A 17,256-nucleotide genomic window follows, 5' to 3' on the forward strand; every position below is an offset into this window, starting at 1 on the left:
ACAGCTGTATTCTAGTAGACTTCTTGCTATTGTATTTCCTGTTTTACAAATGAAAATTATCATGATTGTTTGCGACAAAGTAAATGTACTAAAGGGCTGAATAAAACACTCAATCACGCAACTCATCAGATCTATTCTTTGTGTTCATTTTATTAAGTACTTACACCAAGTGCCATCAAAAATATAATTATATAATTCTCTGACATGAACCAGAAATCATCACCACAAAACAAGTAAATTGTGGTTAATATACATCAAAAAATAACTATAGTGTGGGGTTGAAAAGGTCAACCTCAAATTCTCATCTTAACAAGAGCTTCATAAAAGATGTTTTATGAATCATGCGCCTGATAAAATAAGTTTTCTCAAGCACGGCAAGGCAAATAATGATTACTGGTTCAGCAATGCATAATGCAACATTTTGAGATCACACTATTCTGGAGCAGGTGAAGTCTGTTTGATAGCAGTTCCAACATTAACAATAGCTCAACTGTGACCAGTGGCTCGACCAGGCTCATCCAGATTCTCACTCTCAGCCCAGACCCGGTCAGGCTGGGGCTCTTCTTTGGGTTTGACTGCGTGTAAAGCATAGTTGATGGCAGTGCTCTGCTGCCAGCTCCAGGTTCCTGTGAGAGGATTGTACATCATGCCTCTGATAGCCTCCACGTGGAAACCAACTGGGATACAGTGAAACAGAAAGACAGTAAAAGCAAATAACAAATGCAACTGTACAATAAACACTGTAGCAGTGGAACATTACATCATATTGAGCAGTTATGTAATGCATATCAGGTTTTTCCAACAAGCTGTTATTAAAACAGCAAAGGAGATCCATGAAAGAAAAGTGGAGGAGTAATACCCACTGATCAATGAATGATAGTGAGAGAGAAATGGAAGTCAGAGATGACACTCACAAGACTCCAGCAGTCGTTCCAGATCCTCTGGGCTGATGAATTTTTCCCAGTCATGAGTGCCACTCGGAATAATCCTTAACAGCTGCTCCGCTGCCACAATCCCAAAAACGTAGGACAATTTAGTTTTGTTAATAGTGGTGATGAAAAGAGAGCCACCAGGCTGAAAGACAACACCAGCTCACATTAGTTTCGCAAACATAATTGATCTCAGATTTCCCTATAAACAAATAAGTTCAGTTTAGGGGATATACACTGTAAAAGGGACATTGACTTAACTTCTGTGTGCAAGTACATATATTTTAATCTATTAAGTGAAAGGAAAAGAAAGCCTAACAGAAAGAGGCTGATGAAAGTGCCTCTTATTTTTAACTGGATGCCACAGCATTAGGGAAGATTACGAGGATTTGGAGTAACTCTTTAGGAAGACCGTTTGTCCTCTGACACACTGACCCAGAAGATTAAATCAATCCATTCAGTTCTCCTAGCTGAGAATCTGTTGCTTTGTGCTACGGTCTGTCAGTGATGCTGTGACACACCTTCAACACCTGCTGGCAGCAGCTGGCAAAGGCGTCCAGGTCAGCCAGATGTTCCACCACCTCAGATGCCACTACGGCATGAAATCCCTCTACTTCCTCCTCAGCGAGGTCTTCCAGGGTGCAGGCCTGATAGCGAACTCTCTCCAGCAATTCGGGATCGTAGGAGGAGTGCAGCTCTGCGGTCCGCACACTGTCCTCCACTGGGTCAATTCCCAGGACATCTGCTCCAAGCCTTCCTAACGACTGAGAAAGGTTAATGTTACTCGGGGGTTAAAAAAAAAAAAAAGAAGAAGAGAAAAAAGCCAATTCAAAATATCAATAATGACTACACTACTACTTTAACCGTATGTAAATAATGATAAAATAATACATCCATGGGACTGAAACTAAACATTTTCAATATTGATTTTGGAGTAGTATTGAATTTGTATGATAAACAATTTAAATGGAAAAGAAAATGAGGATGTTAGTAAAAAATATATATGTAATTGTTCAGTTTCAATGAAACAAAACGTTGTTTACTATTGTACAGCAGAGACTGTTCATTGTTTAAGCAGAGCAAAAAAAAAAAGCACCTTAATTTTTCACTGGTTAATATAATAATAATAATGATTTACAATAATTTGAACAAGCACTGAATGAAACTATCAGCAACACACAAAAAAAAACATCTGCACATTTCCCTCTGCTGGTCATACAGGGCAGTGCTCCTGAAATGGGCTGAAGTAACCAGTCAACTGTCTGTACCACTGATGTGCCTCAAAGGGGATCTTCCGACATAAGCTTTTGCATGACAGGACACTCAAAAAACATCACGCTCAACAAAACACAACAACGACACATCAGGCAGAGAGACGGCCTAGAGAAAGTGTTTATCTCAATGGAGGACACCACTGGGCGTGAAGCTGTCCGTTTTAATCATGTAGTTCCGTTGGCAGGTTTTCAGTTAGCATTTGCAGCCAGCTAAAAATAATCATTCATGTTATTAAACCTAACAAACATGAGACCAGCTTTATTTTTGCCATCGAACCCAGATCTGATCTATCAAATAAGAAGGTATCATACAGTAAACAGAAAAACTGTACTTGCACTATAAATACAACTGACTCAATATTTATCTGTCTAGTAAAGTCTTTATAGCATCATTTTCATAATTAACAGTAGTTACCTCACTTAGAAGGCCTCCACCACAGCCGACGTCCAGTATTCTGAGCCCAGTCAGAGGTTTGCCCAACAGCCGGACGCCGTGCACATTCAACAAATTATCCCTGAAAAGAAGGTCAAAGGTCACAAAATGAGGTTTAGAAGGCATTAGTCTAGCGGACAAGTCAGGCAGAATTTTGAAGTGATGTACATCAGACTGACGTAAAACAGAAAATCTGAAGCTAATCACAGCATGCAATTCCACAATGTGCTTCTTGAGTCACAAACACATCTTACTGCTAGTCCCTCTGGCTAGACACATGCCTTTGTCCTCCCGAAGCAATTGTACATCCTCACTATTCGTCTCGCTGGACCCATAGGCAACATCCTCATGTTTCTCCCCAAATGCTTGGACAGGCCTTGCAGACCAAAGCAGCCTGAGGTGCTCACTGCCAATCCTGTTAACTCAGCCCATCACTGCCCAAAAACCCCAAGTCTTTGAAGGAATTCCCTGCCTGATCTCTAGAAAACACACACTCCTCAAGTACAACATGATAACCAGCAACAGCACTGCTGTGCCTCATTTAAACAAGCCCCCAGGGCACCGCCATACCCATACACGCTGCATATCCGCTCTATACTCATCACCGATATAACTGATGCCGTGTTCAGGGAAGGGGAAGAAATTGTGCACTGGATGATTCCAGGAGACGAGGGAAAAACCTTACAATGACAAACGCAATATACATCCTGACTCTCGCGGGAACCGCTGCAAACAGAAGAACCACAGACATAATCTCTAACTCACCCTACTCACCATTACCTGGACATGAGACAGAAGCTTCTTTTTTTCAATCTGGGGACATTCTACTTGATATGAATAGATGCTATAGTACTGTTGAAATAACCTGACTCTGATTAACAGAGACGCTTCAGTTCAAATAATTAACATGAAGAAAACATTTAAAAGAAATTCATATTTTTATTCAGTAAGTATGTATTAAAAAGATCAAAAGTGACAGTAACGACTTTTACATCATTACAAAAGATTACCATACTATTTCATTCACCAACGAATCTCGAAAAAACTAATGTTTCACAGTTTCTAGCAAATAATAAGCAACTGTTTTTAACATTGATATTAGTAAGAAATGTTTGTTGAACAGCAAATCAGCATATTGGAAAGATTTCTGAAGTATCGTGTGACACTGAAGACTGGAGCAATGATGCTGAAGATTCAGCTTTGATCAGAGTAATAAATTACACTTTAAAATATATTAAAACGGAAAAAAAATAAAGTGTAATACAATTTCGCAATTTACTGTTTTTACTGTATTTTCAATTAAAAAAACATTACAAATCTTACCGACAAACGTTTGAACAGTAGTGTAGGAAAACATGAAACACTTTTGGGAAGTTGTAGCCTAGGTGTGATATTCTATAGTTCATCATTTTCATATAAAACTATTTTAAGCTAGGGAGGGATGCATATTTTAAAAAATCTAGTCACTAAAATTAATTATAGCCATGTTTTTTTTTTACAAATAAATTTACAACGAAACACTAAAAGTTATTACAGTTATTACATTTTTACAGTTTTTAGAGATGGTGTTTTCAGATTATGTCACCTGAATGTAATTGTAGATGAACATGCACAAATAAACATCTAATACTACCAATTTTGATCAATTAAAATATTTTTATTTCTATATTGTGCAACTCTTTTAAAAACAGTATTTTGTTCATCCATACATTTTTTAATTAAGCTGTAAAGCATGCAACTTTTTTGACCGTCATTTATTAGTACCAAGATAATTTAATTATTGATAATGGAGACCAGATCTTAGGTTAAAATGTTATATGTAATGGATAAGGGAAGTATACATATTTAAATAAATACCTAAAATCTTGCTGATGATGCTGTCATGCCACTTTTATTAGTAGAAAGTACACACCGTATGAAAGGCACTCTCAGGTCGTTCATGGCGTGCAAGGCTGCAAACTCTCCCTGCAAGTCCCACCACTTGCTCGCCATGGCCTGAAACTTGCGCACCTCGGCGGGGTCCACAGTACTCTGGGAAACCGTGCGGACATTTAAACGGGTCAATCTGCAGAAGAATACTAATGTTAAAATCTCTAAATTATAAACGTCGTTATGATTCGCTAAAAAACAAAAACACAACGAACGGGTAAACTAGAAAACTGGCCATGCAAAACTGGAAGAAAAAAGCCATGCATTTAACTGCATACCCGCTTGTTAAGACGATTAAATCAGTCTCACCCATTTGACAGCTGATTCTTCTGTCGGTGATGCTGACACACCGTCCAGCTGCACAGAGAACGCAATGGTTTCCCTTTAGAGGACACGTTTCGGGTTAGCCGGCATATGAGCGTAGTTTCTGCTAACAGCCCGAAAGCTAATCGTGCAAATTTACTGGAGTACATGACTGCATCTTATTGCGTCTCACGTGTATCTTAAATGAGCACTTCAGTCATTAAATCCAATGTGACCGTGGCGTGTTCGCAGAACTTCTGACCGAGCAGAAACTGGAATGGAATTAAACGTTCCTATCCCACATTGGGATTCACCTGAAAATGTGGAATACGTTTTAATACTTTATGGGTAATACTACATGTTTTAAATTAAATCAATACTGCATAAATCTGCAACCACGCAATACCGCAAAACAACTTGCCATTCCACGTTCTCAGTAGCACTTATCACGAAATAAGAAAAATGACAATAAACTAAAAATGTGGCTCATACGAGTCTTAAAATGTAATTCAGGAATTGAATAGAGAGATCACGTAAAAATAGAAATCCATCATACTCTCTCGTGTCAATTCAAACAAGTACGACTTTATTTATGCTATGTAAAACAGCTTTTTTTGAAGAATCTGATCCATCATGGAGGCACCACCTCACAGTCTGATACCACAGGACACTGAGGTCTTGTGGAGTCCTTGCCTTGACATATCAGAGCTGTTTTGGCAGCATGAGGGGAAACTATGATATTAGCCGGCAGTTGGTTTTAATGCTGTGGCTGATCAGTGTATATTGCAAATATAAAATCTATTGTAAACTAAATATAAACATGTCATTTTTGCAACCCTTGATGATACCAGATTAAACTACAATAGGATGACAGAAGAGGGGTAATGAGAAAAGACCCCAACAGATATGAAGAGTTATAGAAAAAGAAAAAAAGACAGCGGAGGATAAACAAAAGAAACCAGAGCACAACACAAAATACTGAAGGCCTCAAATTAAGTTTGTTGTTACAATAGAAATTCATACATATATTAGTATTTGAAACAAGAAAATCATTTTGTCCCAGTCTTTTCTGCAATACCTCTACTATCTTTGACCAAATACCTTCTGCTTTTGTCTGTCACTGTTTTTCTCTACATTAACATTGTGGCCTTACCGATACAAACTGTCCATTACCGCAGCAATGATTTATTTTAATTATTAATCAGATTTTTGTTTGCAAAAATAATTGTAACACTTCAGGAGAGATGATTTAAACATTAAAATTATATTTATCATAAAAAGCTAAATGTTTTATCTTTGGCATGTATGAAAGCAATTGATATCTAAGGTTAACATCAACATTTTCCATGGCATAAAGAAAATCATAAACCCCCCTTATTTTAAATTACTTTTTAATACTAGATTTTACAAAAATGGACAAATCTTTAAAGTAACTGTGAATGTATACATTTTTTTATAGAAATTAAAAAATAAAAATGTTTCAATTTATCGTTGTTGCGGTAAGGACATTTCCTAAAAATAAGAGATGAAAACCATAAAAAATAAACACCAAATCTTAATGATTACATTCAATTTTGTGTACATCTTTTTATGTATTATGGACTGTGATGGTTAAAATTTAAATTCATATGGCTTTTTTTATTTGGGAGAGTCAAAAGTGCTTGTAGTTGCAGAAACATCCATGTACAAATTTATTTCTGCTATGTAAAACAGATTTTTTGAAGAATGTACAGTTCACAAAAACAGTCTGAACGATGCGAGTTCATGAACCAAACTGATACAGATCTCGAGTTCAACTCACTGCCTCGGTTCGTCCACAGTGCTCAGCGGTTATAAGTGAATACCTTAAAAATATGTTTGTAACAAATGCAGTGCATAGTTCCAGAATACTAGTATAGTTATATAGTGCACGAGACGTCTTTATAGTGCTTTTGGAGGTTGATCCCAATCCCCACTCACTTTCTTTTTATTGAAAATAATGCCAAAATATTTTCACAGGAAAAAAAAAAGTCAGTTTTAAAACAACATGAAGGTAAGTGATCAAACTTTTAATTGTTGTGCAAACACTGAATGTGGTTTATAGACAATGGTAAATCATTAATGAAGATTTTATTGTAAATATGCTCATAATAATTCTACATTGTTGACAATCTGTCTCCACCCAGAACAAGGCATTTCAAACAGCAAACAAAATGAGGCAGGCCATGTCAGACAGAAAGAATCATTCTTGTTTTATTGAACAATTTACATTAAATGAGAATTTATTTCCTCTGGTGTTAGGTTTTTAAAATGTTACAATTTCAAGGTACTATTGACTACTATGCTTAGTCTTGCATAATACAAGGCAAAAAAGAAACTATCATTCAAAATCATCCGTTTTGAAGACAACACTTAAAAATACCATATATTTACAAAATGAGGGGAGTGAGGGGATTTGGAGTGGAGAGTTCACCTACAACGTTGCCTCGATAATGAGACAAGCCTGTTAACTCATGGAATTTTAAAAGAAGTGCACAGATAAGAGGCAGAACACCCCTCAACGCTTGCGACGGCTGGGAGATGTGGACCTGCAAGAGAAACGGGAGACAGACTATTAGTGCAATCACTAGAACAGATCACATCCAGAGCTTCATACACACACCTTAAACAGCTGTTGGATCAACACTGAATGAGAAAAGGGGGGAAATTATATCAATCTCAGTAGCACTTGAGAAGCACAGCCCAACCATTTATGGATAACTGCTATTATACATTCAACATTATGTGACTGCAATTTTAAATATACCATGTTAATTTAAAATGAACTTGAACCTAATTTGAATTGCAACAGTTGACGTTCTAAATACTATTGATCATTCACACACACACAATTAAAGCAGTTCAACAATAAAAAAAGTAGAAAGAAAATGGATACTACCTTGATCGTGACTTAGACTTGTGTTTGCGGCTTGCCTTCTTACCAGACTTGTGAGATTTTTCCGTTGACCTTGATCGACTACGTTTTGATTTCTTAGACTTTTTTTCTTTGCTAACCTCAGGGGAAGGGGACCTGCTCCTGCTGGACTCTGAATCGGAATACTTCTTGCTAGCTTTGGCGGAGCCTTTCTTGCTAGATTTGCTGTCTTGCCGGGAAAACCTCTCATTGTGAGAGTCAGTCCTCTCGCTCTCTTTTTTCCGCCTCGATTTGCCGTCGTCTTCCTCGTCCCTTACTGAACTGCCCTCGCCCTCTTTCTCCTTGCCCTTCTGCTTGTCTTTCTTTTTATCTAATTCCTTCTCTTTTTTCTTCTTCTCCTTGTCATGGCTCCGGCTCCTCTCTTTCCTCCTGTCTCTGTCCCTGTCCTTGCTGGAGGCTTTCTGTTTCCGCCTGTTGCGGCTCGTACTGCGACTCCGGCTGCGCCTGCGGTCCCTGCTGCGCCTCCTCTCTCTGCTGCGGCTGCGACTCGCTTTGGACCTGCTCCTGCGGCCCCTGCTAGATCTACGCTGCCGCGATTGGCTGCGCTTCCTGTGACGAGAGGAACGTTCGGTGCTCCGCCTCCTGTCTCTGCCCTTGTCGCGCTCTGAGTGATGCCTGCGAGAGCTGCGACTTCGGCTGCGCCTGCGAGTCCCGCGAGAGGCGGAGCGGCTGCGTCGCCTTTTCCTTCTAGGAGAGGAGGAGCGGGAGGAGCTACGAGAGGAGGATGAGGAGGACGAAGAGGACCGGCTGCTGAAAGAGCTAGAGCTGGAGGTGCGGCTACGTCGCTCACTCGGCGAGGGGCTGGCACTTCCTCCGTTACGCCCTGTGTGCTCTTTGCTCGCACGCTTGACCTCACTGACCTCAGGCTCACTACGTGACCTGCGTCGCTCTACTGTAGGCTCTGCCTCCCTTTCCCTAACTTCCTGTTTGTGTTTAGAATCTGTCTGCTCCTCATAACCTGCCCTCTCTCTGCTCACTCTTTCCGATGCCAAATCTTCTGAAAACACAAACACAAAAAGTTATTGTATACACATTTTACAAGGTTGAATAATAGTTATTTTCTTTGTCAACTAATAACTTATTTAATAAAAAAAACACTAATATATATATATATATATATATATATAGCAAAGATGCATTTAATTGACCAAATGTATCAACATTAATAAATGTTTCTTAAGCACCAAATCCACATACTGGAATGCTTTCTCATGGATCATGTGACACTGAAGACTGGAGTAATGATACTGAAAATTCAGCTTTGCAATCGCAGGAATAAATGACATTTTATAATAAAACAATATACATTACAAAATATACCTTTAACATTCAATAATATAGTGTTTATATTTATATAAAAAAGTACACACTTTTTATAAATTAAATATTAAAAGATATACATCAAATGTATATAATTTAGATTAATTTTGAATTATATACATATACAATATATACACACACACACTCTGGATGTACCCACCTTTTATAGTCTGTACCTCCAGTGCCAGCCTCTCCTGCAGCTGTTGCTCCTCCCTCTCTTTGCGACGGAAGGCATCCTGTTTCTGGCGAATGCGGTGCTGCAGCTCTTCATCGTCTGTATCCGATGAATCCGATCCTTTCACACTCCGCTCCTCATCCTCACTCTCGTCCGAGCCGTACTCACCCAGCCCTCCTGCGGCAACAAAGCCCCCCACTTATAACGGACTGCAGGAGCATAGCATTCCAAGTCGCAAGCTAACAGTCCCTCCTTTCTCACCTACATAATACTTCACTAAAGCCCACCTTAATAAAAGAAGCATGCGTTTTATAATCTTCTATAAAGTGTTGCTGGAAGCTAACCATTTTGAGAAGATCTGCTTGCTTGAGCTCTTGAGCTTGTAACAAAGTTCATTAGAGAGCTGAGAACCCCCACACCCCTGTTTACGTCCCCCCCACCCCCCCGGAGGACCTAAATGTAAAGACACTTACCAAGGCCGGTCAGAGAAGCCAGTGCATTTGACTGTGCCAGCTGTTTTGCAGGAGCTTTGATTCACATCAACAACAGGAACAACATGTTAAAACACATACAGCCACCACTTTCGAATAGGCAAGAGTCTCTAGAGATGAGGGTACACATATGCACTATTCACAAGAGCTGCCTTCGGCAAAAAAAAAGGAAAAAAAAAAAAAAAGAAAAGAAAAAAAAAGGATGGAGAGAAGAAAAAGGTTATCACACAAAATCTGTCAAACAGGCAAACAGTGGAGGAGAAAACCAGTCTGTACTAATGCAGTGTCACTTTCGAAATGAGAAGCCATCTGGCAAACACTGAAGTGAGGAAGTACTTGTTTTACAGGAAGTAAATCTAGGAACGGATTTGACTGGGAACCCTTTGAAAGATTGCATTTAACTGCATCTATGTGACGATATCCACCCTCCCTCTGCGGTTTGTTTTCATCTGTTGCATTAGCATAGAATGGCCAATGAAGAAATATACTTTTGCTTATCAAAGTATTACCAAGGTGCATCAGTCAGATAAAATGTATATATCAGTCAAAACATAACCAAGTCTAGTTTCTGTGAAAATATGTCTCTTCCTCAGAATTAAACGTGAAGGCACAGTTGCACGGACAGAAGAGAACAGGAGCAGACCTTTAGTGGCTCTGCGATGAGTCTCTTTAGCCAGTATGAAGATCTCCTCATTTGTGACTTCAAGGAGGACTTCGGTGAGAAGAGTTTTAGTCATCAGCATCTATAAGAAGCAAATAGGAACGGTGAGAAGCACAAGTCACGAGTGTGGACTGGCGAATGCAAAGACAGAGGTTTGTGTGAACAGACCAGCTGAAACTCTTTCTCCTCTTCTGTCATTTCTGGTTCACTTTGGTCTTCTTGAACAGGAGAAGTTCTACCACCAAACTCCAGCCTCCTCCCGGATTCGCCATCCTCGCCGGCACCATCTTCACCATCCTCATCATCACTGTCCTGAATTAAAGAGGAGTAGATGATTGGACCAGAGACCACATGCTTGCGAATGACATTAGCGCCGAGAGGTATTTTTAGTGTTAGGGTGCAACAGCTAACAAGCAATGTAACAACTTAAAAGACTCCATGAAATTAATTGGAAGTTTTGTGGCTTAGTCCCTGTCAAATTTAAGGTCATATGTGCTAGTTTATGCCTATAAGTTGTAGCAGATATACTCTACTGTTCAAAAGTTTGTGCCTGGAAAGTTAATTAAAAAAAAAAAAAAAAAAAAAAAAAAGTCTCTTAACCTTACTATGACTGCATCAATTTGTTCGAAAATACAATAAAAACGGCAATATTCTGAAATATTTTTTGTTAATTTATGTAAGTTTTCTATTTTATTAGTTTTTAAAATGTAGTTTGTTGTTGTGGTGCCAAAGCTGAATTTTTAGCATCATTACATCATTCTTCAGTGTCACATGATCCTTCAGAAGTCATTCTAATATGCTGATTTGATGCTCAATAAATATTTCTTATGCTATGTTTCTTAATATATTTTTAGAAACCGTAATTAATTTTTTCAGGATTCTTTAAAGAATAGGAAGTTCAAAACATTATTTGAAATAGAATTTTCTGGTAACAATGTAAACGTTTTTACTGCCAGTTGATTAATTTAATGCAGCCCTTTCTGAATAAAAGTAGAAATTTCTTTATAACATTTACTAACCTCATACTTTTGAAAAGTAGTGTACACACTCAATGTTTCAATGGAAAATACATCAACAAGAGAAATAAAATTGTGCTTGTCGAGCCATTTCATGGTGTCTTTGAATTACTAAAGATAATAATGATCATGTCAATGAACATTTGTGCATGTCAGTGAACCCTGGGACAACAGTTGCCAAAGTAACCTCAGCAGGTTCCTTCGCTGTAAACAGATTCTGAAAAAGATGCTTACAAATTTGCTCTTGCGTGGCAACCGAGGCCCATCACCTTCCTCCTCTACTATATCGCTATCCCTTTCATTAATTGCCATTTCAGCACGCTCTTTCTCCATCCTCTCCTTCTCCAACTTTTTCTGCTTCTCACGGTCCATCTTTTCCAGGCCTTCTCGAATCCATGCCGGCAAGGTCCTCCGTTTAACAGCATCTAGGACCAAAACAATGTTACCATGTGCATCCATCTATAACAGCAGTTTTTCTTAAGGCCGTGACAGACCAAGTCGACGTCAAAGAACAAACGGCGACGGGAGGTGAAGGTGCCTCATGTCGGCTGCGTCTTGGCCAAAAAGCTGCACTTGAACACATCGCAAAAACTACTGGCGACTGTCAACTAGTGCGGCGTTTCCCAACAGGGGTGCTGTGTAACAAAATCCATCAAACATTTTTAAATTGCTAAAATGGGTCAAAAATTATTATTTGTATTATGTACCATCAATCTCAGATGTCTCGAATAACAAATAACCCACATATATATAAACATGCAAATTGTAAGTTTTCGGCATTGAATTGAGGGGGTTGCGTATTATTATTTCATTCCCAGTGCACATAAAGCTGCCACTTTTCCATGGCTTGTTACGCTTACAGTCAAATCAGACAAAAATAGTCACAACGTCCGTTTTTCCGTGTATTTACATAAACACATCGGTTATGTCTGTGCTGTCAAATCAAAGAACACAGGTAACAGAAAATGACTCACTGCTCTTGACTAAAGAACGTAGCATTAATAAGGATTCATCTATATTTAATGTATAATTTATGCAGTGAAGACTAAAGTGTTTGATAACTATATTCAATTTCTGTGTATATAACAATGTATGTTTTTTGGAGCATAATAAATGTTAAAATCGATAGCTTTCAATTATACTGTAGTGTTGAATGGCGATAATTAATGTTTAGAATTGGGAAAAAAAAACGACATCAGTAGCAGTATTGGTATCAGTGATACTTGCCTTCATTCATTAAACAATTATTTAATTATACTGTATGTTGTTTCTACATTCATTTGGAGATTAACTGTGAAATTATTACATTATAATATATATTAAAAACAAGCCATCTTGTCCAATTATAACAAAATTATCCCAATATAAAAACACAAATACACTGAGTGAGCAAACATTTAGATGAGATTTCCAATAGTAATTGAGCAATGTTTATATATGAATAAAAGCCTATATATAAATATTTATATTTATTTATGATTAAATATGTAATCATATAAAGTAATCTCTTCAGAAGAAAGGACTGATTCCTAGACTTTCAATGGATTGACAATTTTTATTTTAGATATTAAAAATATCTATATGACAGTAGGCGGTTCTTCCCTGTGGTATTGAAAATCGATACATTTCAAGGTATCGTATCAAAGTAGTATAGTGACAACACTAGTGTAGGGTGCCACAAATTTGTGAAAATTTTCAAAGGGTGCCGTGACTGAAAAAAAGTTGGGAAACACTGAACTAGTGCATGCGTGTAAGGAAATAAATGTCTATAACAGCAACACTTGTTTACCAATTTGAATATCAATCATGATGAGGCTCGTGTTATGAAAATATTTGTGCACTAGAATACTCAGGTAAGATTGTAAATTGTACGGTTAATATCATACGGTTAATGTTCATTCCAAGTGATTGCGGCTCAAACTCCTGGGCATGCTGAAAATCAGCCGTTATTACAAAAATTGAGCCCGATCTAAAGTGTGGGAATTTTTCAAACGGACACCGAATAAAATGGTGCTCTGCAAAAATGCATCAAAAAGTTCATAAATTAGTTACAGCTATTATTTATTGGTAAATTAGCCAAATGATTAATCGACTATTCAGAAGGAGGAAAAAAATTAAATATATAGGTGGAAAAATTAAAACACTAGATTATTCGATCAATCGTAAAAAATAATGGATAAAATAGATAAATAAAAATCAATAGATTAATCAATAGAAAAAATATTTGTTAGTTCTAGCCCGACAGACGCTCACAGACGGCCGACCGTCGACTTGGTGTGTTATGGCCCTTATGCATCTACATTAATCAATATTTATATTCACCAAGAGTAGGCGTCTCTGGTTTTATTCCCATCTGGTTGGGGGGGGATCTGGGCCGTTCTGGTCTGAAGGTAGGAAGCCGGTCTCTTCTGTTCTGCGGTGCTTCAGGCCAATAAGGTGCGTGAAACCCGGTTGAGGGTGGTCCATATGATGCCCCCGTTGGAGCTGCTCCATGCTAAGGTGAAATGGACATAAATGTAACTACAACAGAAGTTAGGAAATTGGAAATAACTTTTGATAACCCAGACCTAAGCAAGCGTACCTGATAATCAAACTGATTGACACCAACTGGGTAAGGCTCAGGCTGACCCCCAAACCCATGACTGTTTTGAGGAAAGCCCCCACGGTGTGGGTCTCCAGGAAATTCCAAACTGTCTTGACTGTTACTGTCTTCTGACGGGTTGACGACATCCATCGGTCCTTGGCCAGAAGGAATCCATGGTTGTTCTGGAGGGGGATGAGGAGGCTGGCTATGCATTGCCCACTCTATAAACAATCCGCAAGTAAGATCATATTTTAAACACTTTTAACATATCAGCTGTGCACTTATGATAAGCACTGGCATGTTTAAGTGGCTATTTGAACACAGTATGGTTCTCAGGGTGTTGTGATATCAGGTTATGAATTAAATCAGTTGTAATAAAGTCTCAGCTGAACAAATGTTCCATATTGCTACACTAGCAGCATTTTTGGTGACGGTAAAATGCATCTACATTGCGCTTATTTGCTGTAGCTTATACAAGTGGTGAATTAAACACTAAGAGGCATCAGAAAAGTGCTAATTAAGCATTAGTATTTCAGTAAATGAGTTTGGCCAAAACAACAACAAATAATTCTTTGATGTTTTGGCCGAATATCTTCGTTTTTTTATTTATTCCGATGCACCACCATAGTTTATCCTTTGGCAACCCTTTAGCTGCAGCCTATAAGACAGGGCTACTTCTGCTTTCAATCACATGATACGCTGGAACGCCAGTGTCTTGTGAACGCACGTACGACAGTTAGAGATTACAGTTTGTGAATGAATTATCGAATTATCAAACAATAAAAAAGTAGGAAGGGGACTTGGTTCTATCCATTGGTTGTACACTGGATGAAAGCAGAACTGAATGAGAGCATATAGTCGATTGTAAGAAAGGGGCGGGGTTTAAGCGGACATACAACACCACAGAGAAGTCAGTCGTTTCATCAGAAGATCAAGTTCATTTGATTAAACGTATATAAAAATTAAACATGCCTGGATTAAATATTCACAATAAGATCATTAAGATAAGATGCATTTATAAAATTTCCATTTCATGGCCTGACAACAAACAATGCAGTAAGCAATGAGTCTAAAACTGGACGCATGATTTACTAACTTTTTTTATTTGACATTCTCTTTAAAACACCCATGGTCAAACTGAAAAAAATGTTCTCACCTGGTTGCCAACCCCTGCCAAAATTGTGATCGCCTGGAAAGGCACCATGGTTATTATGGGCTGGAGGTTCCATGTTCTGCATCTCCTGGCCATTGGGCTGAATTACAGGCTGGTCGGCAACCCCTCCGGTGGACTCTTTCTGTGCTATCCATGCTTGTGCTAGAGCAGCCCAGTCCACTTGACCTGCAACACAACCTAGCAGTTTAAACAACTAGAGTACATGATCGGTGTATATTATCTCAGTCAGATAAGAACAACGGCCTAACCTGGATCCTGCTGATGCTGAAACGACTGCATCCACTGCTGCTGTGAGCCCAGAGGCCACTGAGGCCAGGGTTGTCCTCCCTGGTCCCACATCTCTCACTTTGTGATTCCTGTGCCAGAAGCCGATTTGTCAGATTATGCAGCACTAATATTTGAAAAACATTTTGTGCAATACACACGCAGAGGTGCATGAAAACAAACATTTTATTTGCACATAATTAACAGGGAACAAAGGGTGACAGCAAATAGAGCATTTAAGACTTGCAGTTTCCTTATAAGGACATGAAAAACAAACCCTCCTTTTTCATTGCGGATCATTATATTTGTAATGTAAGTCAACCCGCACAGCTGCAGTTCCGAAGACACACAGCAGAGAATACACAATCGCAATCAGAATACTGCAAAACCAGACTAGGATGGTACATGCACCCGTGTTTTACAAAGTCTTTCTGTGCATTTAATCTTTCTGTTTTTCACTGAATATAATTATGACAAGAGTAAAAGTAACACAAGCGTCGACGTCAATTCGGCTATGCAAGCGTTAGGCCGCGCGTCTACAACATCAACACTCATTAAAAAAATATTCAAGGCTTTTTAAAACGCACAAAATGTACTAGTTCCGTAATCTCCGCAATAGATCCCAATGAGAAGCGCAGGACTCTGAAGGAGTTCGCTGAAGAATTACAGACACGTTGCGATTCCTTACCTCTCCACTTCTCAACAGTAAAATGGCGATGAAACGATGACCCGGAAACAATGCCAACAACAGTGACCTCACCCCACAGGCCCTCTAGTGGATATGCGTGAGGATCATATCAATAAAAATACATTTATAAACACTATTTCTATACACATCATTATAGTTTAATTATAATATTTTTAAAATAACATTAATAATCTTCTAAAATCAAATAAGATCTTACTGTATAAATTAAAAAGAATAACTAAAATTGTCTAAAATACCCTTCTAAATATATAAAATGTAATGCTTGTTTGTTTTATACATACAAATTTCTGCACATCATCAAGTCTATGGATGAATCTAAATCAATGGTTTAACTTTTTTGACTCAAAAGTCCCCCGCTGCCCAAGAGATTTTTGGTAGGCTACTTCTGTAATGATAAAGCTGCTTGTAAAAAATTACTTTTTTAAAAATCAACTTCAATATGCTTAGAGTTGAAATTTTGTTATTTATGACTAAGACAGGTTTAAAATTCATATTTTTTTTAACATTAAGGCAGTAAGATCATGATTTTTACTGGGGACACAAAAGGCACCAAATCCAGGAATGACCCAACAATTACACTTATAAAATTCCCTCATATACCAAGGTTTTTTCAGGACTATAGGATTCTTGGTTATTAAAAAAATAATAATCTCCGCTTCTTGATGTTTAATTATTTGTACAAGCATGTTTTGTCTGATAATGAATTTATATAGGCTATCCCTTAAAAAAGTCAAGACCAGGGGCCTGTTTCAATAAGGAGGTTCAACCAACTAAAACTTGAACTCAGAGTTGACTTACCCTGCGATGAGAAACTCTGAGTTTTCAGTTACAGATCAGCTGAAATTAGTTAGTTCAATCAACTCTAAGTTGACTGACTCTGAGTTAAGCGCGTGCACCACAACTATAAAAAGCCATTATCAATGGAGCGCAGATATTATGAGTCACCATGGCAACAGCGCCAGACACAAAGAGGAATTAATGTTATACAGTGTTGGGTGTAATTAATTACCAAGTAATCTAAATATTGTAGTTTAATTAAAG

At 38.2% G+C, this 17,256-nt stretch overlaps 2 protein-coding genes across 6 annotated transcripts; both read right to left on the reverse strand.

Annotated features, from left to right (window-relative positions):
• Window positions 1–130: 130 nt before the first annotated feature.
• On the reverse strand, window positions 131–5,578 carry coq3 (coenzyme Q3 methyltransferase). 2 transcript variants are annotated; one of them, XM_079625084.1, is made up of 7 exons: window positions 5,290–5,578; window positions 4,875–5,182; window positions 4,549–4,701; window positions 2,619–2,718; window positions 1,451–1,693; window positions 915–1,074; window positions 131–677 (listed from the first exon to the last, which is right to left on the reverse strand). In XM_079625084.1, the coding sequence occupies exons 2-7, from the start codon at window positions 5,036–5,038 to the stop codon at window positions 487–489; spliced, it is 1,011 nt and encodes a 336-aa protein (XP_079481210.1). In that variant the 5' UTR covers window positions 5,039–5,182; window positions 5,290–5,578; the 3' UTR covers window positions 131–486. The 2 variants fall into 2 exon arrangements, with proteins under 2 accessions (XP_079481210.1, XP_079481211.1); XM_079625085.1 differs by lacking the exons at window positions 4,549–4,701; window positions 5,290–5,578 and having other exon boundaries at window positions 4,875–5,141.
• A 1,500-nt stretch (window positions 5,579–7,078) lies between these two features.
• Window positions 7,079–16,293, reverse strand: pnisr (PNN-interacting serine/arginine-rich protein). 4 transcript variants are annotated; one of them, XM_079624574.1, is made up of 12 exons: window positions 16,195–16,293; window positions 15,491–15,598; window positions 15,225–15,407; window positions 14,066–14,289; window positions 13,807–13,978; window positions 11,719–11,909; window positions 10,637–10,780; window positions 10,451–10,550; window positions 9,790–9,843; window positions 9,302–9,493; window positions 7,786–8,815; window positions 7,079–7,435 (listed from the first exon to the last, which is right to left on the reverse strand). In XM_079624574.1, the coding sequence occupies exons 2-12, from the start codon at window positions 15,579–15,581 to the stop codon at window positions 7,405–7,407; spliced, it is 2,412 nt and encodes an 803-aa protein (XP_079480700.1). In that variant the 5' UTR covers window positions 15,582–15,598; window positions 16,195–16,293; the 3' UTR covers window positions 7,079–7,404. The 4 variants fall into 4 exon arrangements, with proteins under 4 accessions (XP_079480700.1, XP_079480698.1, XP_079480699.1 ...); XM_079624572.1 differs by having other exon boundaries at window positions 7,786–8,818; XM_079624573.1 differs by having other exon boundaries at window positions 7,786–8,818; window positions 16,094–16,210.
• Window positions 16,294–17,256: the final 963 nt, after the last annotated feature.

The sequence above is a fragment of the Phoxinus phoxinus genome (assembly GCF_949152265.1).
Source record: "Phoxinus phoxinus genome assembly, chromosome: 10".
NCBI lineage: Eukaryota > Metazoa > Chordata > Actinopteri > Cypriniformes > Leuciscidae > Phoxinus > Phoxinus phoxinus.

Coding starts and splice junctions, on each gene's coding strand:
- pnisr (XM_079624572.1), bottom strand. CDS start 15,581: ATGTGGGACCAGGGAGGACAACCCTGGCCTCAGTGGCCTCTGGGCTCA. Junction 14,290..15,224: donor TGGCAGGGGTTGGCAACCAG/GTGAGAACATTT, acceptor GATTGTTTATAG/AGTGGGCAATGCATAGCCAG. Junction 7,436..7,785: donor AAGTCTAAGTCACGATCAAG/GTAGTATCCATT, acceptor TTTCTCTTGCAG/GTCCACATCTCCCAGCCGTC.
- coq3 (XM_079625084.1), bottom strand. CDS start 5,038: ATGTACTCCAGTAAATTTGCACGATTAGCTTTCGGGCTGTTAGCAGAA. Junction 2,719..4,548: donor CTGAGAGTGCCTTTCATACG/GTGTGTACTTTC, acceptor CCTTCTTTTCAG/GGATAATTTGTTGAATGTGC. Junction 678..914: donor GGAACGACTGCTGGAGTCTT/GTGAGTGTCATC, acceptor ACTGTATCCCAG/TTGGTTTCCACGTGGAGGCT.